Genomic DNA, 26,542 nt, shown 5'->3' with positions numbered 1-26,542 from the left:
CTCGAGGAATTCCTGTGCATGTCTCTGTTTTTCCTGTCTGAGGATGGATGTGTTATCCCAGTCGAAGTGGTGTTCTCCTTCATCTCTGTGTAAGGATACTAATGATAGTTGGTCATGTCTTTTGGTGGCTAGTTGGTGTTTGTGTATCCTGTTAGCTAGTTTCCTGCCTGTCTGTCCAATGTAGTGTTTGTTGCAATCCATGCAGGGTATTTTGTAAATGACATTCGTTTTGCTGGTTGTTGGTAAAAGGTCCTTTTGGTAAACCAAGGCCCCATTTACCCTCTTAGGTGTGTTATGAAGTTGAAGGTGTACTGTACCTTTGAAAGAGTAAATGCTGCTTTTCACTGAGAGCACCTGTCATATGACTGACTAGCAGTCTGAGTGTACTGGAAAATTGAAAATATGTAACATTTGGCTGTGAAATAGATACCTGAGTTGGTTGCTGTTTTGACAACAATTCGAATCTAACCACTCAATTTAAATTATGTCCCAGGATACTAAAACCCAGTTGATTTTGAATTAATTGTTCTTGCCAAACTTGAACCAATGAGACGATCTGATATCGGATGGTATAAAAAGGCAGCATCAAATTGTGTGCTGCTGAAAAAGCACAGTCAGTCGGGCAGCCTTTCTAGCACCACACACTTCGACTCTGATCTCCAGCGTCTGCAGTCCTCATTTTCTCCTAGTTCAGTATAAAAAGGCAGGCAGTTTGAAAGTCAGACAGAGTAACTGTCATTGAGACAGACCCAAACGCTCTCTACCAAAGGTACCTTTTCATATAAAAAATATTAAATTGATATTATTTTCGTTAAATAGTGGAATTTGGGAGTTCTCTGTTACTCCTATTTTAACAGTTTATGAAGTGAGGTGAGTTTTTCTGGGTAGAGTCATAGAGTCATAGAAGAAGGGTTCACTACTGTGTCATAACAGCTTTGGGGCTTGGGTCCATGATTTGGACAGGTTTAGACAGATCTGAATAGATTTGGGATACGAAAGAACCCAGCAGATTTAAACACTTGCCAATTAGTGTCCTAGATCTTTAAATAAAACATAGATGAGATAAATTGTTTAATTTCAGTTACTTGTGGTTGGTTAAATTAAAAGTGAGAGAAATGGCTCTTAAGATTGCTAAAGAGGTTCTGGGGTTCGAAAATGATTCCCAAATTTGTCAAGAAAATTTATAAAGACAGAAGAAGGACTTGCTTTTAGAATTAGCAAAGAGGTTAGAATTGGGTCTAACCAGGGACAAAAGGAAAGCTGAAATTGTAACGGAGTTCATCAAGCACTTGGATCTGTCAGAGAAACAGACAAGTGCAGTAGAGTTAGAAAAAAACCTAAATTACAATTGAGGAAAATGGAGTTAGAAGATAAAGGAAGAGAAAGAAGAGCCATGAGAGGAGAGAGAGAGAGAGAAAGAAAGAAAAAGAGAGAGGGAAGATTCTTAGCTGAGCAAAGAGAGAGAAGAAAGAGAATTTGAACTTCAGAAGTTACAAATTAATCAGAAAAGTCAAGTTAACAGGATGGAGATGAAGAGAGAAGGTAGTGATGTATGCAAATATGTTAAGACATTGCCACATTTTGATGAGAAAGATGTTGATATCTCCTTTACTTAATTTGAAAAACTGGCGAGGCAGTTGGAGTGGTCAGAGAATTGTGGGTAATGCTCGTTCAGACTCAGCTGTTAAGCAGAGCTAGTGAGATGTTTGCAACTCTGTCAGATGAGGTTACGCAGATGTAAACAGGCTATTTTGAATTGGTACCAGAAGCGTATAGACAGGAGTTCAGAAACATAAAGAAGGTCAGATTTGTGTTGAGTTCAAAAGAATTAAACATAGTAATTTTGATAGATGGGTGCAGGCCTTAAAAATAGGTAAAACCTATGAGGCTCTAAGAGATTATTCTGCTGGAGGAGTTTTAAAAACTCACTTCCAGAGATGATAAGAATTCATGTGGATGAACAGAAAGTTCAAGAAGTGAGAAGAGCAGCAGAGATGGTAGCTGTACGTGTATTGATGCATAAGGCAAAATGTAACTTCTGGCAAGAATTTCATCCTGTGAAGGATAGAAATTGGCAGAAGGGGAGATCCTATACTACGAAGAGTAGAGCACACTGGTAATTCTTTACCACAGGCTAAAAAAGAAGCCCAAGACGGTGGAAAGGCCGCAGGTGTTTTCAACTGTAATGGAGTGAGACACAGAAAATTATAGTGCCACTGATTTAAGAAGGGCACTGGGAAAAGTGTTTTCACTGCCAGAAAGTGGGACACCTAAAGTCCCAGTGCTGGTCATTAAAGAGAGGCAGTGTAGGAAAAGATGTAAAAGAGACAGAGCCAGTGGCATTATTGAAAGTAGTAAAGGAAACCCCAAAAAACGTTCAGGAGCTGCAGGAGAGTGCACAGCCTGAGCAGGGGCTGGGTATGGAGTTGGTGCCTGATCTCTATAAAGACTTCACCTCTGTGAGAGAGTGGTAATTTGTGGGATCGATGGACAGAAGTTTAGCATTCCCCTATGTAAGAGCAGGTTAGAGTGCCAACTCAAGACTGGGGAAGTAACAGTGGGAGTGATGGACAGAGTGTCAGTTCCAGGAATACAGTTTATTCTTGGGAATGATTTAGCACGATCCAAGGTGGGAGTGATACCCCTTGTTGTGGAGAAGCCAAAGAAACACCAGGGAACTGAGGAGTTAAAAGAAAAATACCCTGGAATTTTCCCTGACTGTGTACTAACAAGATCCCACTATCATAAGTCACAGCAAGAAGCAAAGACTAAAGAGAAAGAAGAGTTGAGGTTCAGTTAGCGGGCACCCTGTTTGATGTAATGGTGTGGGAAAAACCTGTGGGTCAGACAGAAGTGCTTAATCCTGAAAGGCTAATGAACTTACAACAGAAAGAGGAGACAATAAAAGATATATATGTGGACGCATACTCAGAAAAGGAGTCCGAATGTATTCCTGAGCGTTATTATCTTAAAGATAGAATCCTAAGATGAAAATGGAGACCAACAGCAGGTTAGTGCAGAGGAGAAATAGGGAGAAGTGCACTAGATTGTGTTGCCGGTAGCATACAGACAGGATGTGCTATGAGTAGTGCATGAATTACCAGTAGGAGGTCACCTCGGTGTGAGGAAGACTCCGGCTAAGGTACAAAAGCATTTCTACTGGCGTGGAATGCACAAGGATGTGGTTAACTTTTGCCGTATGTGTCAGGTGCTGTTTACCCGATTTAATCTCTCCCTCACCTCAGGTACATAATCCAAGAGTGAAATCTCTGATTTTCGTCAATTTCTCTTTAATTAATTTCAAAGGCCCTCTCTCTTCACGTCCGAATTTAACCCAAAGGGAGTCAACTGAGTAGATTCACTTGGGGTATCTCTAATGGCAAATAATACAAATGGGATATCTTTATCCCAATCATACGGGTAATTCTCAGTACGCTCTTCACATGGTCTTCAGGGTCTGATGCCACCTTTCCAAAGCTCCTGGGATTCAGGATGGTATGCACTTGATTTAAAGTGCTGCATGCTTAAACTATCCATGACTTCCTTAAACAGCCTAAAATTAGACCCTCGCTCTGACTGAATCTCTCTGGATAGCCCATACCGCGTGAAGAAAGCTACTAACTCCTCGACCATCCTTTTTGCCTTAATACTCCATAATGGAATTGCCTCTGGAAATCTGGTAGACACATCCATTATGGTTAACAAGTACTAGTCCCCACTTTTGGTTTTAGGGAAGGGAGCTGCACAATCAATTATAACATGTGTGAAAGGCTCTTCGAATGCGGGGATTGGCAACAAAGATGCTGGTTTTATTACTGCCTATATATATATATTGGGTATGTCATGTGAATATGTTGAAACCTTATTATATGAGTGACAGAGAACTCCCAAATTTGGTTTAATTAACAGAAGGGTTCACCACTGTGTTGTAACAGGTGGCTGTAACAGATGCCATGGCAGTGTTTGAATCTACAAGGAGAAATCCCTTTGATCTGTTGAGCAATTCTGTTCTTTTGGTTCAACCACAGAACCTCCCCTTTGTTTGCAGAGTACTGCAGACGCATCCCCCAGAGTGCTGAATCTGTGGCAGACCTCTTTCAGATGGCCCTCACTGTTAACTTTAGCATCTAGCATCCATCTCCATTACCATTATGTCAGGCCTGGTCACATAGCATAGTATGATGGTGGCAGTGGCTGAGTTCCCAGAGAACCAGATCAAATAGATACAAAGCTCCAGTTCGGTGGTACCTTGCTGACTGAATCACTCCCCTCCCTTCCTGACCCCCTCTCTCACTGCCTGCAGCTTCTGGTTTTTGGGAGTTCCGGTTTTGGATTCCTGGTCTACCCTCAGTGCCTTAGGCTGCTATAGGACCCCAGCCTCTCTCTTGGCTCTCCAATGTAGCCATGAATGGATCACGTAAATGCACCACTGGGCCGAGGAGTGGCAGATGGCATTGAATTTAGATAAATCTGAGGTGCTGCATTTGAAAAGGCAAATCAGGGCAGGACTTGTACATGCAATGGTAAGGCCATGGGGTGCGTTGCTAAACAAAGAGACCTTGGAGTGCTGGTTCATGGTTCCTTGAAAGTGGAGTCATGACAGGATAGTGAAGAAGGCATTTGGCACACTTGCCTTTAGTGTCAGTGAATTGAGTATAGGAGTTGGAAGCCATGTTGTGTGGCTGTACAGGGCATTGGTTAGGCCACTTTTGGAATATTGTGTTCAGTTCTAGTCTCCCTCCTATCAGAAGGATGTTGTGAAACTTGAAAGGGTTCAGCAAAGACTTACAAGGATGGTGCCAGTGTTGGACTGTTGAAGCTGCAGGGAGAGGCTGAGTAGGCTGGGGCCTGGAGTGTCGGGGCCTGAGGGTGACATTATAGAGATTTATAAAATCATGAGGGGCATGGATAGGATGAATGTTTAAGGTCTTTTCCCTAGGGTAGGGGAGTTCAAAAATAGAAGGCATTAGGTTTAACGTGAGAGGGGTAAGGTTTAAAAGGAACCTCAGGGACATCTTTTTCATACATTGTAGTGTGTGTATGGAATGAGCTGCCAGAAGAGGTGATGAAGGCTGGTACAATTACAGCTTTTAAAAGGCATCTGGATGGGTATATGAATAGGAAGGACTTAGAGGGATATGTGTGAAATGCTGGTAAATGGGACTAGGTTAATTTAGGATATCTGGTTGGCATGGACGAGTTGGACCGAAGGCTGTGTTTCGGTGCTGCATAGCTCTGACTCTATTTTGCCAGATCTGTTGCGGGTCTGCAGCAATTTCTCGTTTTGCTTAAGATTCATGGAGTTGAAAAGGTATTTGCAGAAAATGTCTTTCCCCTTATGGGAAAGTTTAGGATTAGAGGACATAATCTCAGAGTAAAGGATCATCCACTTGAGGCAGAGATGAGGAGGAATTTCTTCTTTTAGAGGGAATCAAATTTGTGGAATGTTTTATTGCAGAGAGCTAGGTTGCTAAGCATATTCAGATTTTTGGTGGTGGCATATTCAGATATTCAGATGGTGTAGATTTTTTAAAATCAGTGAGGGAATCAAGGGTTATGGAGAAAAAGCAGCAAAGTGGAATTGAGGATGACCTGATCAACCATGATCTCATTTAGTGGCAGAGAATACTTAATGCATTGAATCGCTTTCTTCTTCTCCTGAGTCATAGAGATATTTAGCACGGAAACAGATCTTTGAATCCAACTCGTCCATGTCGACCAAATGTCCGAACCTAATCTAGTCCCATTTGCCAGCACTTGGCCCATATCCCTCAAACCTTTCCTATTCACCTATCCATCCAGATGCCTTTTAAATGTTGTAATTGTACCAGCCTCCACCAATTCCTCTGGCTACTTATTCCATACATGCACCACCCTCTGTGTGAAAACATTGCCCCTTAGGTCCCTTTTATATCTTTCCCCTCTCCCCCTAAACCTATGTCCTCTATTTCTGGACTTCCCCAACTGAGGGAAAAGACCTTGTCTGTTTATCCTATCCATGCCCCTCATGATTTTATAAACCTCCATAAGGTCACCCCTCAGCTTCCGATGCTGCAGGGAAAACAGCCCCACCTATTCAGTCTCTCCCTATAGCTCAAATCCTCCAAGCTTTTGCAACATCCTTGTAAATCTTTTCTGAACCCTTTCAGTTTTCATAACATCCTTCCGATCGGAAGGAGACCAGAATTCTAGTGGTCTTCTGTGTTTTGAATAAAGATGCCTGTCTTGCTGTCCTGACCAGTATTGATCCCATACCAACATGGTGTTTGAAGAAAGAGATTATGTGATCCACTACCTTATTGGTGTTTTTGGTAGCTTGGTGTGTGCAAACTGGCTGCAGTATCTCTTCCATTAGCACTTCATTGACTGAAATGTGCTGTGGGATATCCTGAGGTGCTTACTGCAAAAAACATAGCTGTTTGAAAGAACAAAATCAGATTAGTTTTATAGACTTCTCTTTCCTTCATTCTCAAGTACATCCAGTTTCCTTGTGGAAGTGACTACTATATCTGTTTTCACTAGCATTTCAGTTGGTGCGTTCCACACAATAGCCCCATATTTCAATTCAAAAAAATCATCTCTTTCTTTCATTTTCTTCCACTCACTACCTTAAACTTTTGTTCTTTAGTTACTGATGCTTATTGTTCTATTCATCCACGGGTTATGGAACATTGTAAACAAGGCCAGCATTTCTTGCCCATACTTAATTGCCCTGGCGAAGATGATGGTGAGCTATTTTCATGGACCGCTCCAGTCCTTTGGGTATAGGGATACCCACAGTACTGTCTGGAGTGCACTTCCAAAATTTGATCTAGTAACTACGTGAAGGAATTGTACTATACTTCCAATTCAGGATGGTGTTTGGCTGAAAGATAAAGTTGCAGGACTCCGTGTTCCCATGCATTTGCTGTCTTTGTCCTTCAGGATGGTGGAGGTTGTAGGTTTGGAATGTGCTGTCGGGAGAACCTTAATGTGTTATCTCAGTGCATCTTGTACATGATACATACTTCTGCCGACTTGTCAGTGGTGAGGTGAGTAAAGGTTGAAGTTGATTAGATTACTTACAGTGTGGAAACAGGCCCTTCGGCCCAACAAGTCCACACCTACCCGCCGAAGCGCAACCCACCCATACCCCTAACCTAACACTACGGGAAATTTAGCATGGCCAAATCACCTGACCTGCACATCTTTGGACTGTGGGAGGAAACCGGAGCACCCGGAGGAAACCCATGCAGACACAGGGAGAACGTGCAAACTCCACACAGTCAGTCACCTGAGTCAGGAATTGAACCCGGGTCCCTGGTGCTGTGAGGCAGCAGTGCTAACCACTGTGCCACCGTGCCACCGTACTGTGCCACCGTGCCACCGTTGGTGGCTGAGTTACTAACAAAGTAGGTAAAAACAATGACTGCAGATGCTGGAAAGCAAATACTGGATTAGTGGTGCTGGAAGAGCACGGCAGTTCAGGCAGCATCCAACGAGCAGCGAAATCAACGTTTCGGGCAAAAGCCCTTCATCAGGAATAAAGGCAGTGAGCCTGAAGCATGGAGAGATAAGCTAGAGGAGGATAGGGGTGGGGAGAGAGTAGCATAGAGTACAATGGGTGAGTGGGGGAGGAGATGAAGGTGATAGGTCAAGGAGGAGAGGGTGGAGTGGATAGGTGGAAAAGGAGATAGGCAGGTCGGACAAGTCCGGACAAGTCAAGGAGATAGTGCTGAGCTGGAAGTTTGAAACTAGGATGAGGGTGGGGGAAGGGGAAATGAGGAAGCTGTTGAAGTCCACATTGATGCCCTGGGGTTGAAGTGTTCTGAGGCGGAAGATGAGGCGTTCTTCCTCCAGGCGTCTGGTGGTGAGGGAGCGGCGGTGAAGGAGGCCCAGGACCTCCATGTCCTCAGCAATGGCAGTGCAATAACTGGTCAAAACCAATGCTTAGATTGTCTTTTGGTATAAGTGATTATTCCATGGCACTCTATGGTGTAAATGTTTCTTGTATTCTTTTTATCAGACCAAGCCTGGATGCTGTCCAGGTTTGCTGCCATTGGACATGGGCTTTCTCAGTACTGGAAGAGTTGCAAATGGTGCTGGACGTTGTACAATCATTATTGTGCATTTACTATAATCAAACAATGCTCGCTATTTGGAACACCATTAGCTCTCTCCTTTAAGTTCAGTGTGAGGAGAAAAGAAATTCCCAACTTGTCTGATCTATTTGCACAACCAAAGATTCTCATTATTGGTACCATTAATAGAATAGTTACAACACTGAAGGGGGCCATTCAGCCCATTATATCTATGTTGGCCCTCTGAAGTAACTGACAGAGCGCCTCTGCCCTATTTGGTTACAATTTTACATGCCCATCTTTGATTCTGAGTCATCTGGTCAACATTCAACATTACTTCACTCTAAGTTGGCTTCCCAGTCTTGATTGTTTCAACACTGGACTGCTCCATTTCCTTTTATATAACTAACCAAATTTTATAATACAATGATAACTGCCCCTAAATGTTCCCCAACTAACACTTGATAAGTTTGGCTCATTCTCACTAGTTCAACACTGCCTACTTTCTTGTTGGTTTGGAAATATACTGCAATGGAAAATGCTTCTGAATGCAGGGAAGGTCTTGACCCTTCTTGCTATTACTATCCCAGTTCATATTTTGTAATTAAAGACCCCAATCTTTACAACTTTATTATTGTGACTTTTTTGTAACTTCCTTGCAAGCTTGTTCCTCTACAGCTTTCCTAATAATAGGTGGTCTATAGATTACACTAACTGCCTTTTCAACAGATTGATCCAAGAGAGGTGGGGTGTGTCGTATGAAGAGATATTGAATAGTTTAGGCCTATACTGTCTGGAATTTAGAAGAATAGAGTCATAGAGATGTACAGCATGGAAACAGACCCTTCAGTCCAACCCGTCCATGCCGACCAGATATCCCAACCCAATCTAGTCCCACATGCCAGCATCCGGCCCATATCCCTCCAAACCCTTCCTATTCGTATACCCATCCAAATGCCTTTTAAATGTTGCAATTGTACCAGCCTCCACCACATCCTCTGGCAGCTCATTCCATACACGTACCACCCTTTGCGTGAATTAGTTGCCCCTTAGGTCTCTTTTATATCTTTCCCCTCTCACCCTAAACCTATGCCCTCTAGTTCTGGACTCCCCGACCCCAGGGAAAAGACTTTGTCTATTTATCCTATCCATGCCCCTCATAATTTTGTAAACCTCTATAAGGTCACTTCTCAGCCTCTGACGCTCCAGGGAAAACAGCCCCAGCCTGTTCAGCCTCTCCCTGTAGCTCAAATTCTCCAACCCTGGCAACATCCTTGTAAATCTTTTCTGAACCCTTTGAAGTTTCACAACATCTTTCCAATAGGAAGGAGACCAGAATTGCACGCAATATTCCAATAGTGATCTAACCAATGTCCTGTGCAGCCGCAACATGACCTCACAACTCCTGAACTCAGTACTCTGACCAATAAAGGAAAGCATACCAAACGCCTTCTTCACTATCCTACCTACCTGCCACTCCACTTTCAAGGAGCTATGAACCTGCACTCCAAGGTCTTTTTGAATGAGGGAAGATCAAATTATGTATCAAGATGATAAAGGGATAAAATAGAGGTGGAGTGGATGCTTATTCTTTTGGAGCATTCTTGGCTGAGGGTTGGCAAATTTAAAACAGGGTTGAGGAGAAACTACTACTCCCAAAGGGTTGTGAATCTGTGGAATTCGCTCCCCCAAAGTGCAGTGCATGCTGGGACAGTGAGTAAATTTGAGGAGGAGTTAGATAGATTTGTAATTGGTAATGGGTTGAGGAGAGATGGGGAGAAGGCAGGAAAATGGGGCTGAGGAGCATATCAGCCATGATGGAATGGTGGAGCAGGCTCAGTGGGCCGAACGGCCTACTTCCACTCCGATATCTTGTGAACCTGTGAACTTTTTTATGTTCCTTGGCTCTAGTCAAATTGAAATGTCCTTAATACCTCTGAGACATCCTATCTCTCTGATGATTTTCCCAATTAGTTGTGCCACCTGTCGTCTTTCCTTTTCTGATTGCCTGGTTGTCAGGAATGTTTAATACCCAGTCCTGCTCTTTGTGAGGCATGTGCCTGTTATTGCCATCACATCATATTTTCACAAGGCTATTTGTGATTGAAACTTGCTGATCATATTTACCATAGTCAGTAAATTCATGCACATACATTACAGTCCTCAGTAAGTGATGAAGGGCTTATGCCTGAAACGTCGATTCTCCTCCTCCTCGGATGCTGCCTGACCTGCTGTGCTTCCCAGTAACACACTCTTGAGCCCTCGTTAAGAACTTTATACTTTCACTGTTAGGCTGATCCCAACTAATGTCTTACTGTTTCCCACCTTTTGGCACGCCCTGTCTCATAAATTGATCGTTTCAGAACCGTAGCATCATAGAATCCCTCAAGTGTGGAAACCGGGCATTCAGCCGAAGAAATCCACAATGACTCTCCAAACAGCATCCCACCCAGACCCACCTCCTTACCCTATCCCTGTAATTGCATTTTCCCAAGGCTAGTCCACCTAACCTACACACCCCTGGACACCGTGGGCAATATAGAATGGTCAATCCACCTAAGGTTTGTTGGCTACATAGAACGGTCGATCTTCCGTAATTACACCAGCATCAGTCCCCACCTCTTCCTCCACTACATTGATGACTGCATTGGCGCCACCTCATGCTCTTGCAAGGAGTTTGAGCAATTCATCAACTTCACCAACACATTCCACCCTGACCTTAAATTTACCTGGACCATCTCTGACACCTCCCTCCCCTTTCTAGACCTCTCCATCTCCATTAATGACGACCGACTTGATACTGACATTTTTTACAAACCCACCGACTCCCACAGCTACCTGGATTACACCTCTTCCCACCCTACCTCCTGCAACAATGCCATTCCATATTCCCAATTCCTCCGCCTCCACCGTATCTGCTCCCAGGAGGACCAGTTCCACCACAGAACACACCAGATGGCCTCCTTCTTTAGAGACTGCAATTTCCCTTCCCACATGGTTAAAGATGCCCTCCAACGCGTCTCGTCCCCATCCCGCACCTCCACCCTCAGACCTCACCCCTCCAACCGTAACAAGGACAGAACGTCCCTGGTGTTCACCTTCCACCCTACCAACCTTCGCATAAACCAAATCAATCGCTGACATTTCCGCCACCACCAAACAGACCCCACCACCAGGGATATATTTCCCTCCCCACCCCTTTCTGCCTTCTGCAAAGACCATTCCCTCTGTGACTACCTGGTCAGATCCACGCCCCCCCCATCAACCCACCCTCTCATCCTGGCACCCTCCCCTGCCACCACAGGAATTGCAAAACCTGTGGCCACACCTCCTCCCTCACCTCTATCCAAGGCCCTGAAGGAGCCTTCCACATCCATCAAAGTTTTACCTGCATATCCACTAATATCATTTATTGTATCCGTTGCTCCCGATGCGGTCTCCTCTACACTGGGGAGACTGGACACCTCCTAGCAGAGCGCTTTAGGGAACATCTCCGGGACACCTGCACCAATCAACCACACCGCCCTGTGGCCCAACATTTCAACTGTCCCTCCTACTCTGCCAAGGACATGCAGGTCCTGGGCCTCCTCCACCGCCGCTCCCTCACCACCAGACGCCTGGAGGAAAAATGCCTCATCTTCCGCCTCGGAACACTTCAACCCCAGGGACTTCAACTGTGGACTTCAACAGTTTCCTCATTTCACCTTCCCTCACCTCACCCTAGTTCCAAACTTCCAGCTCAGCACTGTCCCCATGACTTGTCCCACCTGCCTATCTTCTTTTCCACCTATCCACTCCACCCTTCCCCCCCCCTCGACCTATCACCTTCATCCCCTCCCCCACTCGCCTATTATACTCTATGCTACTTTCTCCCCACCCCCACCCTCCTCTCACTTATCTCTCTACCCTTCAGGCTCTCTGCCTGTATTCCTGGTGAAGGGCTTTTGTCCAAAACATCTTACTGCTCCTCGGATGCTGCCTGAACTGCTGTGCTCTTCCAGCACCACTAATCCAGAATCCACCTAAGCTGCACATCTTTGGACTTTGGGAGGAAACCGGAGCACCTGGAGGAAACCCACACATTTGTGCCATGGTGGTCACCTCTGTGATAAAAATTGCCTGGTGTGGCTCAGGAATCCCACTCCCGCAAGGACATCGCTGATGCATTTGCTGCAGAGGAAGACAGGAAGCTGAGAGGGTGTGTCATTTGCTGGCCTCTGTTTTCTCTGGACCCTCTTTATGCCTCATTTGGTAAAGAGGAGATCACACTGAGCAGCTTCAGCAGGCAGCCAGTTTTCTTCAGCAGCTTAAATAGTCAGATGACTTAGTGAGATTGATGAAGGCAATATATTAGATCACAGTATTTCTCTTGCAGCTGCTCGACTGAAAAGGTCATGTCACTTGTAGATCGTTCAGTTCTGAAATTTCCACTGGTGTTCAGCTTGGATATGCAGTTGACGAAGGCAACATTCTTTTCCCACAATGCTCAGCAGGGAGGTGTTTCCATAATTGTTGCAGTCAGTATAAACACCCTTGCACTTGTACAATTTTGCATCTCCCTGTACAAGAACAGGGAGACACTACACTCCCTGTGACACTACGCTCTCCCTTGTAGAGTCTGAGCAGTTTGTGGAGATGCTGCAGGTGTGCTAGTTTCCTGAGTTCAGGCAACATTGAAGCAGGACTTGAAACAAACATATCAATAGCTTCGCTAAGCTCCTCCACTGTGGGTTCTTTATCTAACTCTACCATGAGAGTAAGACAGCATTATTATGGTATTGAGGATCTCCTCAGTAACATTCTCCCTAGAATACGAGAATGGACCACTTGGTTTCAGTGACGGGTTCCAGCACAATGATTGTAGCCTCAGATCAGTCAGCTCTGTCCTGCCCTTGCTGCCATATTTTGAGAGTGTAGTATTGTACATTTTGTCTCAAAGTATAGAATCAGAGATGTATAGCATGGAATCAGACCCTTCGGTCCAACTCGTCCATAACAACCAGATATCCCAACCCTAGTCCCACCAGCCAGCACCTGGTCCATATTCCTTCAAACCCTTCCTATTCACATACCCATCCAGATGCCTTTTAAATGTTGCAATTGTACCAGCCTCCTCCTCTTCCTCTGGCAGCTCAGTATGTTCCATTTTTTTTCTTGCACTGTTGTGTGAGAACATCTGCTCAGTTGAGTCACAGACTGTTAGGTTATATCTGGATAGACAAAGTGACTGGCTGATATCAATATGAGGATGATATTTCTGCTTTGAATGACAGAACTTTGTGTTTGCTCTGTTGAGTGACCTGACATCACAGTCAGCAATCATGTGTGTTCAGCAAGCTGTTCAGAAAGTCATGTCTGATGAACAGATCTAGTTGGTGTCAGTAAATCTTGGATGTCTTCAGGACACCTTATGGCACATTTTGTTCTGAAAAAAAGTTTGGTTACTCAAAGCTCATGGTAGCAGCAAAGCTAAAGTAGTTTCTGTCAGTCCTTTTTTATTCTTCACAGACTGTGTAGTTCGAGGCAGAAAGGATATGCACCACCAAGGATTTTAAAATGTGAATATACATACGAATTAGGAACATGAGAAGGCACTGGCTCTTCAAGTTTGCTTCACCATTCTCAAGATGATGGTTGATCTGATTACTCCATATTTCTGCCTATCTCAGAAAGCGCCCTTTTGTATAAGACCCTGTCTCCCACTGCTTAAAAATATTCAAAGATTCTGTTTCCATCTTTTTTTAAATACATTTTTATTGAAAAATTGATTTTTTAATATTACAACAAATACAAAACAATACAAAGAACACCAAAAAAATGTTAAAAATCCAAACCGTCCTCATGTACAAATGTCTAAATCTGTATGGAAAAATATATATATTTAAAAAGCTCCAACTAACTACTTAAATAAATAATAACCAATAACAAACAAATAAATAATAATAACAAAACACTCTCTCTTGAATATCGAGGGCATTAATTTTCACATATTCATACATTCGCAACTCCCCCCTTTGGATATTGGACTCGTAAAGCACAATTGTTAAGGCTATATAAAAGCCCTTGTTAGTGTGGCAGATAAATCTGTGTCCAGGTATTCCAAAAAGGGCTGCTATTTCTTATAGAAATTCTCAGTCTTGTGGTGTACCATACTGGTGAGAAAATCCAGGGGGATATGCTCTATATCAATCTTCCGCCAACCCGACAGGCCTGGGGGGTTTTCGGATACCCAACCTAACAAGATATTCTTTCTTGCACAGAAAGTGAGGATGTTGAAAAATTTTTACTTACGCGCATCTACAGGGAGCACACTGGGCAGGCCAAGAACAAGAGAGATCGGGTCCTTCTCCACCCTTACACCCAAAATCCCCTCTATTGCAGCCGCCACAGCGCTCCAGTATGTTTGAAGCCTATCACAGGACCAGAGACAATGGGTAAGAGTGCCCTTACCAACTTGGGGCATGTTGAAGATACCCCTGGTTTAAATTTTGACAAATGATCCGTAGCCAAGTGGACCCTGTAGAGAATCTTCAACTGTAAAACATGGGTCCTATTGCAAATTGATATCTTTCTTGCATTTTCCCAAATATCTTCCCATGCCTCTGAGGAGACCTCAATACATATCTCTCTCTCCCACACCCTGCAGAGTCAATCAAACTCATCTGAGGGGGTGCACTCCAATTAATGCTATCAATTGCTGACAGAAAGTGTACTCTTACCACTTAGCACCCTCCTCTTTATGTCAGATTTGTAGGGATCAGTCAAAAGTGTAGTCTTTTTTTTGAATAAAATCCCTAAATTGAAAAAAACGAAAGAGGTCCCTGTTAGCTCGTATTTTCATGCTAACTGATCAAAGGACATCATTGTGTCTCCCTCCAATAAATCGCCCATGCAAGACACACCCCTAGCTGCCCAATGTTTGAATCCTGAATCTATCGTCCCTGGTTGAAAACCCGGCATGCCCACTATAGGTGAAATTTGCCAATTTTGCCTTCCCTCTGCCAAATTGCCCTCCGTGCTTTAACAGTATAGATAACTATTAGGATATGGCAATATTCCCTAACTGTCCTGATTTTGTCCAAAAGCAGCAAACTGGTAAGGGGCCACACTGCCTGAGGGGTTTTGATATCTAACCATATTGAAAGAAGATCCCCACAAGCCCAACCACTTCCGCAATATAAAAGCGAGCTTAGTTAATAGTTTTTAATGTCCGGGAGATCCACTCCCCTCAATCTGTGAGGTAACTGCATTTTAGCTAATTAAGTTGCTAAATAAAAGAGCTGAACCAGCCGTTCAGTCTCCTGAACGTTTGCTTATCGAAAATCAGGAGAAGCATCCGTATAGGGTATAACAAACGGGGGAGAATATTCATCTTGATAAGTGCTATCTGACCTAACCATGAGACCGGAAGTGCCTCCCGTCTTTGAAGACCTTGTTTGATTTTATCGAATAATTGAACAAAATTAGCTTTGAGCAATCGATCAAGAACTGGAGTGATGACTATGCCTAAAACCCCCTGTGACCACTTAAATGGGAAACGATATTCGCCCTCAAGACCTAGCAACTTCGTAAGACCACCCATAGGCATAGTGTCTGATTTTGCAAAATTAATCTTGCACCCCGAAAAGATGCCAAATGTGCTGATGCATTGTATCAGGCAAGGCACCAAAATTGCTGGATTTGACAAAAAAATGAGGACATCATCCGCGTACAATGAAATCTTATGTAATTTTGACCCCACTTCTGAAGCTGATATATCAGGATCCTTATGAATGGCCTCTGCCAATGGTTCAATCACCAATGTAAAAAAAGGGGCCAGCCCTGCCGACTACCCCTAAAAATGTTAGGGCCACTCAACTCAGTCAAATGCCTTCTCTGCATCTAGAGAAATCACCAATCCCTCTACTGACTGTTGTTCACATGTTTGAATTACATTAAGCAGCCTCCTAACATTATTGGAGGATCTATGAATCCCATCTGTTCCTCTTTAACAATTTAAGGTAACACAGTCTCCAGCCTTAACACAAGAATCTTTGAGAGGATTTTGAAGTCCACATTTAAGAGTGAGATGGGTCTGTACAAAGCACAGTCTTCTAGGACCTTTTTTTAAGAATAAGCGATGGTGGGAGACGGTCATGACTGTATGAGTCTTTGAACATGTTGAGCATCAGGCCTGACAATATGTTTATAAATTCGTTATAGAATTCACTGGGAAGTCCATCAGGATTGGGCATCTTTCCACTCTGAAGCTGCTTCACAGCCTCCTGCAGCTTGCTCTGATAAAGGGGCATTGAGAAAAGACTCTTGTTTGGGATCATGCCGGGAGCACCAGATTCTTGAAAAAGGACTCCATCTTGCCTCGTCCCTCCTCACAACCCTCAGATTGGTATAACTTAGAGTAAAATCTCTGGAATGCTGCATTAATCTTTTTGGAATCACATGTTAGGTTTCCCAAATCCTTCCCTAATCGATGTACTGGGTTGAGGGGTGCTCTTTTTCTTGGTGAGATATGTTAGGTACTTGCCCAGTCTGTCACCATGCTCATATAGCCTTTGCTTTGCGAAAGTAAGCTCCGTTTTTGCTGTCAGCGTGAGCACGGAATTCACTGCAGACCGCAGCGCCATAATCTTCTGTAGCTTGACCAACGAGAGCCTGTCAAAGTAAGCCTTCTCGGCTGCCTTCAACTGTATTTTGAGGAGACGTTGCTGTTCACCCTTCTGCCGCTTCCTACTAGTACAGTAGGAGATAACTAACCCCCGGCATAGGCTCAGGCAGTTTCCCAAAGGACAGACGGGCTACTAACCGAGCCTGAGTTAATGTCTAGGAATGCCTGAAATTCCACAGAGAAGTACTCCACAAGCTTATTATCCTTAAGGATAAAGGGATCCATTTGCTAGTGCCTCAGGCCCACTGTAACGTCCTTAATCTTAACCAACAGGTACACTGGGGCGTGATCGGAGATGGTAATATTACCAATCGTACAAGATGCTACCAAGTCCAGGGTTGCCACCGGGGTCAGAGAAAAAAGATTAATCCTGGTGTGATATCTGTGTGGATTGGAAAAAAACGTAAAATCCCTACCTATAGGATGGAGACGCCTCCAGACGTCCACCAACCCTAACTCCACACAGATCCACTAATTGTTTTGTCTTTACAGAGGGTATCAGGGGACCTTTGGGCAACCTGTCTCCTGTGGGATCCATGAGACAATTAAAATCTCCCCCTTTAATGCCAGGACTCGAGACTGATCAATTTGGAGAACACATCTACCAGAAATTTGAGGGGATGGGTTGGAGGGCAATAAGCATTTAAAACACCATGTTCTTCCCCATTTATCAGGGCTTTGCGAATTACAAACCTCTCGTGTGTGTCTTTAATACACTCTAGTAGCTTAAGTGGAGGTTCCTCTGAACCAATACAGCCAATTGCCTACTCCTGGTATTAAAAGATGAAAACTAAACCGATCAAAGCCATTCTGCTGTTGTTTCAAATGCTCCCTATCATCCAAGTGTGTGTCCTGTAACAAAGCAATATCCACCTTTTCCTTTCTCAGACTCGAAAGTACCTTCTTCCTCTTAATTGGTGAGTGACTCCCCTTGATATTCCAGGTATACCATTTAATCAAGTCATTAGCCATAACTTTCTGTAGTAACATTTAGATTCCAGAGAGGAGGAACTTGAACCACAAACCGCCGAGCCGTAGTGTCGCAAGATCCATCGGATATAAAAACTACATAAACTAAAACCACTACAATTACAAAGCTATCAAAGACTATATACAACAAAAACCAAATAAAAACCAACATCTAAAGCATCAATGGCGCTGAATAGGGGAACTCATCCCCTTGCCCAAAGGGGACACCTACGTACCCCGAAGCCCAACTTCCCATCCTGCTGCCAATACTGCAGCCTGGGCCTGAATACCTGAACCGAGCATAAACTGCCCGTAAGTAGGCATCCAGCCATCCCAACCATTTTCCCTCCTCCTAGCTAGAGCCGCACTGCAAACATGAGCAGCAAAGAAAGAACATACACCATGGAATAGCAACGTGAATAAAGAAATTTTGAAAACAAATGGGAAGGTACTGCACCCATCCTTTGCTATAACATAACTTAGAAATTGAAAGTACACATCTCAACCGCCACCAAACACAGTTTAGACCAGATTATTGCCAATAAAAAAGACAGAGAAAAAAAGCCCCGACTGGACGCCATTTTTTAAAAAGAAAATACAAAAATATACAAAGACAAACAAACAATACTACTATTTGTACAAACTAAATTGTTCAGATTAAGTTAAGTTAATTTGTACACAAAGTCTCTTGCCTTCTCTGATGTGTCAAAGAGATGTCCAGATCCATCTAAGGTGATCAGAAGCACTGCTGAGTACCTCCAGAGTACTGTATCCCAAGCTCCCTCAGTCTTTGTTTGACGCCATCATAGGATTTTCTTTTCTGAGAAGAGCTGGAAGAACATGATCTTAGAGCCCTCATAAACTAGGGCCTTTGGATCCTTCTCCTAGGGACGAGGACATTGATCCAAACCTGACCTCTGCGCCGTGACCCAGTGAGTCCTCTCGATCTTCAAGTCTCTCATTCCAGCCTCCCAAGTTAAGGAATTTCAGCAACCAGTCCTCAATAAATTCAATCCAAATATTTTTTCTTATGCTCCTGTTCTCAAAGTCATCAACTTGGTCAAGCAAATTAAGGACCTGCGTCTCCAGGGCTTGGATCCTATCCATGGAGGAACCAGTATCAGCTTCCACCACTTCGCCTCTGTGTTCTACCTCATCCGTCCTTTTCTCCAGGACTCCCAGCTGCTGTTCATGTTTCTGCAGCATGATACAGATCGGGGCCAGATTCTCCCCTACCTGCTCACCCGACATCTCACGAGATTTCATGAGCTCCTTCCCCAGGGCCTGGTAAGAAATCAAGTTTGAGGATCCTGCAGGCTGGGCCGTCGTTTCAGCCTCTGATTCTCCTCCTCCCCTCTTTGGCAACCCTGGATGGTGAAACCAAGGTAAGTTGATTTTTAACAGTTTTCTGGGACTCCACGTCCTTTCCAGAGTCCCAGGATATCTCAGTGGTCCAGATATAGAACATTGAACATATCACAACACAGCGCAGAACAGGCCCTTGATGTTGCACCGACCTGTAAACTAATCTAAGCTCATCTCCCTACACTATTCCATTATCATCCATGTGCTTATCCAAGGATTGTTTAAATGCCACTAATGTGGATGAGTTAACTACATTGGCAGGCAGGGCATTCCATGCCCTTACCACTCTCTGAGTAAAGAGCCTGCCTCTGACATGTGCCTTAAATCTATCGCCCCTCAATTTGTAGCTATGCCCCCTTGTACAAGCTAATGTCATCATCCTAGGAAAAAGACTTTCACTGTCTACTCCATCTAATCCTCTGATCATCTTGTATGTCTCTATCAAATCCCCTCTTAGCCTTCTTTCCAATGAGAACAGATCCAAGTCTCTCAGCCTTTCCTCATAAGACCTTGTCTCCAGACCAGACAACATCCTGGTAAATCCCCTCTGCACTTTTTCCAATGCTTCCACATCCTTCCTGTAGGGTAGGGTGGGTTAAACGTTCGTCCCACCTGCGCTGGGTGGGAGCTTCACTGTGGTGCAGAGCTTTGCAATGTGATCTTCCTAGATCGCTGCCATCTTGGATCCCCCCTTCCATCTTCTTTTGAATAAGTTCCCAGCATACACAACCCTCCGTGAGGAAAAAGCTTCCCTTCATTTGTATCTTAAATGAGCAACACATCATTTTTAAACAATGTACCCTCGTTCTAGATATTACCAGAAGAAAATTCCTTTCCACAAGAGGCCAGTCAAGAGGACAGTCATAGGATCTTGTATGTTTTAACCAAGTGATTCTGGTCACCTCTTGTTTTTCTAAACTCCACCAAAAACAGGCCTAGCCCACTCAACCTTTCCTCAGACGAAAACATGCTTATTCCAGGTATTACACCTGATAAACATTCCCGAAGCTGGTTCCAACACACTTGCATCCATTCTTCAGTAAAGGAACCAATACTGTACACAGTGTTCCAGCTATGATCTCACCAATGCCCTGTTTAACTGAAGCATTACTTTCTACCTCTACATAATTCACAATTTACACAATTCCCCTCACAATAAATACTTTCTTAATTACCTGCTCTTATTACTTACCCACCTTTTGCAATTCATGCACCAAGAAACCCAAATTCCTCTGCATTTGTCGTTTCTCACCATTTGAATAACATATCTCATTCCCTCTGCCAAAATGGATAAATACACGTTCTTCTAAATTATAATCCATTGACCAGATATTTATCCACTCAATTAACCTATCTACATCAATTTGTTTCTTCTTCTTGTCCTCTTCACAACTTGCTTTCCTACCTATTTTTGCATCATCAGAAAATGTAGTAAGCATACCTTTGGTTCTTTCATCTAAGTTCATTATATAAATTACAGGAACGCTGAGGCCCTGACCCCAGCATTGGTCTGGCGACATGCCATCTGTTTATCTGCCCAATCAGAAAACAACCTATTTATACGATTGAAGATGTTCTGACTTAGAGATTCTGCTGATAATGATATCAAACTTCTCATAGAACTAGTCTTTCACCTCAGTCTTGGAGCATTGCTTTAGAGCACGGATACCTCTGCTTTTAACTCGTTCGGTTTTGAGTTGAATGCTATTTGATGATAATGTGTTCTGAGCCATTTGAGAAGGTTCTGTTATGAGTATAGAGTTCCATACACTTTGCTCAGATGTTTATTTGAATTCTCCAGCTTTCAAATGACCACACAACACGTTTCTTTCGGTCATCAGCTCCCAGTGGGCCTAGTCTGTTACAGTGAAGCAATGTTAATGTTCAGCTGATCAAGTAAAATGTTGACCTCTTGTACGTGTTATTGACTAGCTACAAGTCATCTGTCAACACATGTCCTGGCATTCAAATTTTCCAATTGAAGAGAGGGCAGTTTCCTTCTTTTCTATCTTCCAGTATCCAGCTTTTTCCAATGTTCTTTACAATCTGATATTCCTCTTTAGTTTGCCCAATCCTCCCACAAACATGACCAAGTCACCCACATGCAAATTGGTCCATCTTTTCTCAGATGCAACTTGCCCAGACTGTATAGGTCTCACCTCCCCCAAGACTGATGTCAGTGTCTTTAAGAATCCAAAGCTCTCCCTCTTTCTTCATCCCCACAGCCACGCATCCATCTGTTACATCCCTCCCATTTCTCACATGGAATCTATAGATTACTATTTTTGAGTGCTGCTTGCTAATTCCTGAGACAGCTCCTTAAGTCTGACACACCAGTTCTAGCAGCCTGTTTTGTTGATGTCGATGTCGCTCGTAACCTCTGGCCTAACAGCTTTAAGGTGTTCTCCAGCCATTTAGTGACATTCTTAACCATGGTGCTGAAAATGCATGGGAAAAGTAGGGGAATTCATCTCCTAAAACTTCCAGAATACCCAGGAAAATGCAATCCTGGGCATGACCAATCAGAGGGAAGTTGCCTTTGTAAGAAGTGCAGTTAAAATCTATGAAGATTTGCTCCTCCAATCACAGGCTAGTTCTCTCTCACATTTGCCCCTGATAGGATCACTGAATCTTTCAGCAGTAAGCAAGAGAAGAGAAGGGCTTCCATCTACTGGGTCGGTGTAGGGTGATGGGGCAAGAGAGGGAGCTTGCAAAGGATGATTGGATAAGAGGGGGATGCTGCGGGAGGGATGGGGTGGGGGAAGCAGGCTGCAGGAAATTGGTGAAGGAAGCTTGAAGTTTGGGGGTGGGGATAGAGAAAGAAAGGATGCAAATGAGAGAGAACCGTTTTAAACAAGTCAACCAAGGAATATTGTGTTTACTAGAAGCCTGGAAAACTTGAGATCACTGAGGTAATTAATGACTTACAACGAACATGGAATGTCTGACTTTATGGCTGTATGTGTTTAGGAACTCGTATTTCTGCAAAAAATATAGTGCATGCTTCTATTGTAATGAACACTTTGTTATTTGTTAAGTTTAAATCTGAGTTTGAGATCTGAGCTGGGTAAAGTCAGGTTCTGGTGCTTCTGATGTATTTCACAGTGATTTTGAACTGCTTCACAGTAAATCCATCCAGTCTGTTTTGGTGTGATTTTGATCTGTTTCATACCGCTCCTAATCTGCTTCATGACAATCTCTACCTGCTTCACAGTCTGCTTCAACTGCTCCCGGTCTGCTTTGCCATGATCCTGGTCTGTTCACACAGCTCCTGGTGTTCACTGTCATTCTGACCATTTTCACACTCCTCCCGATCTGCTTCAGTGACCCTAACCTGCTTCACTCTCCTCCTGTGCCATAGCATTACTCTGTACTTATACATACAGCACAAAAGCAGACCCCTCGGTCCTACCAGTCCATGCCAAACCTAATCCCAATTTAAACTAGTCGCATCTGCCTGCTCTTGACCCATATCCCTGCAAACTTTTCCTATTCGTGTCCTTATTCAAATGTCTTTTAAACATTGTAATAGTACCCAAATCCTCCACTTTTCAGGAAGCTCATTCCATGCTCTGTGTTAAAAAAATTACCCATGTTATTTCAAAATCTCTCTCCCTTCACCTTAAAATATCCCCCCTAGTCTGGTAAGCCCCCATCCTTAGGAAAAGTCAACTACCATTAACTCTATCTATTTTATAATCTACTATCAGATCGCCTCTCAACCTCCTATGGTCCAGTGAAAAGTGTCCCAGCCGATCCAGCCTTTCTTTATAACTCAAACCTTCCATTCTGATCAATCTCTTCTGAACCTTCTCCAGCCTAATAATATCCTTCCTATAACTGGGTGACCAGAACTGGACACAATATTCCAGTAGAGGCCTTGTTAGTGTCCTGTACAACCTCAACGTGACTTCCCAAATCCTATATTCAAAGGACTGAGCAATGAAGACAGAGATGCTAAACAGTTTCTTAACCAACTGTCTATACGTGGCGCAAACTTCGAAGAATTATGTACCTGCACCCCTAGGTCCCTCTGTTCTACAACACTACCCAAGGCTCCACCATTAATTGTTAAAGCCTACGCTTATTGGTTGTATGAAAATGCATTACCTCTCGTTTATCCAGATTGAATTCCATCTGCCATATTTCAGCCCATTGACCCATGTGATCAAGATCCCTTTATAATCTTAGAAAACCTTCTTCACTGCCTTCTATGCCACCAATTTTGGTGTTGTCCACAAATTTACTAACCATGTCTTCTTTCTTCTTGTCCAAGTCATTTGTATAAATGACAAACAAAAGAGGAGCCAGAACCAATCCTGGTAGAACATCGCTGGTGACAGGCCTCCAGTCTGAAAAGTAACCCTCCACCACCACTCTGTGTCTCCTGCTGTTAAGCCAATTATTTATCCAATTGACCAGCTCCCCCAAATCCTATGAGACCTAACTTTACGAATTAGTCTACATGTGGAATTCAAGTAAACAATGTCCACTGCTGTACCCTCATCAAACGTTTTGGTAATTTCCTCAAAAAACTCAGTCAAGTTTTTGAGACATGATTAAGTAATAATCCCACTTTCTAATACAGTGGGAAATATAATACAGTTTTGTGTGGAGATGTATGTCTTGTCATCTTTTTAATAAACATTTATTTAATGGTAAACCGGCATGATTCTCCATTAATATTTCTGATGGTCTCTTCTTTCTCTGTCCTCAGCATGCAGTTCACCAGCAGCAGTTCACCCCCTTGGATGAGAAACCCCAATTCCCTGGAGCCTCGGCAGAGTACGTGGACAAGTTGGAGTTCATTCAGCCCAATGTCATATCTGGTATTCCCATTTATCGGGTGATGGACCGGCAAGGTCAGATCGTGAATTCTGACGAAGACCCCAAGGTATATGCTGTCATGGTTGTCTTGTTCATGTGTTGTTTTCCTTAACATGCAATTGCTACTCTCATTCTAGATTGGCAAAAAGTGTAGGATTGACTTACTTTAAAATCTCAAACCAGGTTACTCAATAGACAAACTGATGACTTATAGTCACAGCAACTTGTGTATGGATCCTTATTCTACCATGCCGCTGCCTGGACTCCTCATGGATGCAGGACTTGTGGTATCATCCTGGTCCTTGGACCACTAACATACTTTTAGTGAGACTGCAGTTGTGTTCCTGCATTATATTATCTGGAGTCGAAGCAATGATATTTCTAATCTTTGCAGTTCTGGAGTGTTAGTTCTAGTAAATTGACTTGAGAAGCTATCTCATGACAGCCCAGTGGATAACAGTGTTGACTCGTAGTAGTACTGAGCTGTGCAGGTTTTATTTTCTGTTCGTTTCTGGGATGTGGGCATGCAGGTTGGACAAGTGAACATTCAACTAACAAATGTCACACTGGATGATCCGGAGCGGAAGCTAGGAAACAGGAAGTCCTTTGACCTTGAGAGAATGCTGGTCAGCTATCATGTTGAACTGCTGTAGTCCATTTTATTGAGGTAGACCCACAATGCTGGTAGGCAGGAAATTCCAGGAGAGGCAGCATTAAAATTCTAGGTCAGGGTGGCTTGGAGAGGAACTTGCAGGTGGTGGTGTTCCCATATGTCGGCTGCTGTTCTCCCTCCAAGATGATAGTCTTAGTGGGTATGGAGGAAGCTACTGTCCTAAGAGCCTTGGTGAATTTTTGCAGTGCATCTTGTAGATGGTACATGCTGCTGCTACAGAGCATCAATAGTAGAAGGAGTGGATGTTTGTGGATGTGGTAGCAATCAAGTAGACTGCCATGTCTTGAATGGTGTCAAGACTTTTTTAAGTGTTGTTGGAGCTGCACCCATCCAGGCAAGTAGGAAGTGATCGATCACACTTCTGACTTGTGCTTTGTAGATTGTGGACACACTCTGGGGAGTCCGGAGATGAGCTTTTTGCTTCTGACTTGCTGTTGTAGTCACAGTATTTATATGACTAGACGATTTTGATTTCTGATCAGTGGTAACCTCCTGGATGTTGATAGTGGGGAATTCAGCGATGATGATGTCATTGAATGTCAAGGGGTGATGGTTGGATTCTTTCTTATTGGAGATGGTCATTTCCTGGTATTTGTGTTGCAAGAATGTTGCTTGCTACTTGTCAGCCCAAGCCTTGATATTGTTCAGGTCATGTTGCTTTGGACTTGGACTGCTTCAACATCTGAGCAGTTCCAAATAGTGTTGAACCTTGTGCAATTATCTACAAGCACTCTCACTTCTGACCTTATGAGAGAGAGGGGGTCATTGATGAAGTAGCTGAAGGTGGTTGGGCTGAGGATTCTAGCCTGCAGAACTCCTCCAGTGATATCCTGCAGCTGTGGTCACTCGCATCAAACAACAACTGCCTTCTTCTTTTGTGCTGGCTGTGACAATGCTGTCACTTTAAAAAGGTTATTTTGTCCTTGGGTTTTTTTTTTCAAGAGAGGTTGTAAAGACAGAGGTGGTGAAATGTCTGGAAATATCTACTTTAACAATGGCAGGGGCGTGGCCAGCTCTACCAGTTCAGGTTTTATCTACTTTGGTTTAGTTGTAGCAGAGAAGCTGTTGGTAGCTATAACAGAAGCTGCTACAGTGGCTTCAGCAGATCATCCTTGACTGACTTCTCTCTCTGAAATCTCTCCTGCCTGTAAATACCTATACTAGAATTTACCTTTTGCCAAAGGGTGTGTTTATGGGATGTTATGGAAAATAAAACAGGTCCTTAGTTAAATTGCTGTATCGAGCAAGTTAAGTTTTCCAGTAAAGTTATTCTAAATTCTGTTTTCTTTGTTGCGTTTCAACTGTAGTGTAAAAATAAAATCTGTTTTGCTTAAAGCTGAGTGGTTTGACCAGCTGCATCCCACCTGGAATATCCACTTCACATCTGCCTTTAGAATAAGGAAAAGTTAAGGTCTGGGTTACCTCCTTCAGATATTTTGAGGGGGTCTGGCCCAGTCCATAACACTGGGTGAGCCTTCATCTAGGCCAGACATTTCCTCTGATTCCCATTAACCATTGGGAGCATCTTGAAGCCACGCTCAGTGAGAAGCTTTCAACAGAATTGTGGTAACCCAAGCAGTTAACTGTTCCCAGCAATAAGGTTTAGCAATACATTTCATCATTCTTGGGCTAAGGACTTCCTGTTTCCTGGCTTCTGCTCCTGATCACCCAGTGTGACATCTGTCAGGTAATTGTTCACTTGCAAACAGTATTCCCCCTCCATACTGTGGTTTAACAGCTGTTTAGGGCAAAATTGCCACAGAGTCTTGTGCGGAAAATTGCCACTTGGGAGAGGTATCTGAAGGGAACTGAAATCATGGAGGAACTGTTTGTAGTGACAACACTCTCAGTGGAGAAAAAAAGAGTTCACATTTCGAGTCACGTGGAAGAACTCAACATTAGCGAATACTGTGTACAATTCTGGTCTCCCTCCTATTGCAAGGATTTTGTGAAACTTGAAAGGGTGCAGAAAAGATTTACAAG

The 26,542-nt window shown here is 43.5% G+C and overlaps 1 protein-coding gene across 1 annotated transcript in view; it reads left to right on the top strand.

Annotated features, from left to right (window-relative positions):
- The window catches only part of bckdha (branched chain keto acid dehydrogenase E1 subunit alpha), a 76,543-nt gene that overhangs the window by 6,922 nt on the left and 43,079 nt on the right, over positions 1-26,542 (top strand). The window contains exon 2 of the mRNA XM_072549309.1: positions 23,777-23,953. Within this exon, the coding sequence (XP_072405410.1) occupies positions 23,777-23,953 (177 nt within the window). The remainder of the gene's footprint in view (positions 1-23,776; positions 23,954-26,542) is intronic.

The sequence above is a fragment of the Chiloscyllium punctatum genome, chromosome 29 (genome assembly GCF_047496795.1).
Source record: "Chiloscyllium punctatum isolate Juve2018m chromosome 29, sChiPun1.3, whole genome shotgun sequence".
NCBI classification, from domain to species: domain Eukaryota; kingdom Metazoa; phylum Chordata; class Chondrichthyes; order Orectolobiformes; family Hemiscylliidae; genus Chiloscyllium; species Chiloscyllium punctatum.
The sequence above is the reverse complement of the archived record's forward strand: the minus strand, read 5'-3'. Positions and strand labels throughout refer to the sequence as shown.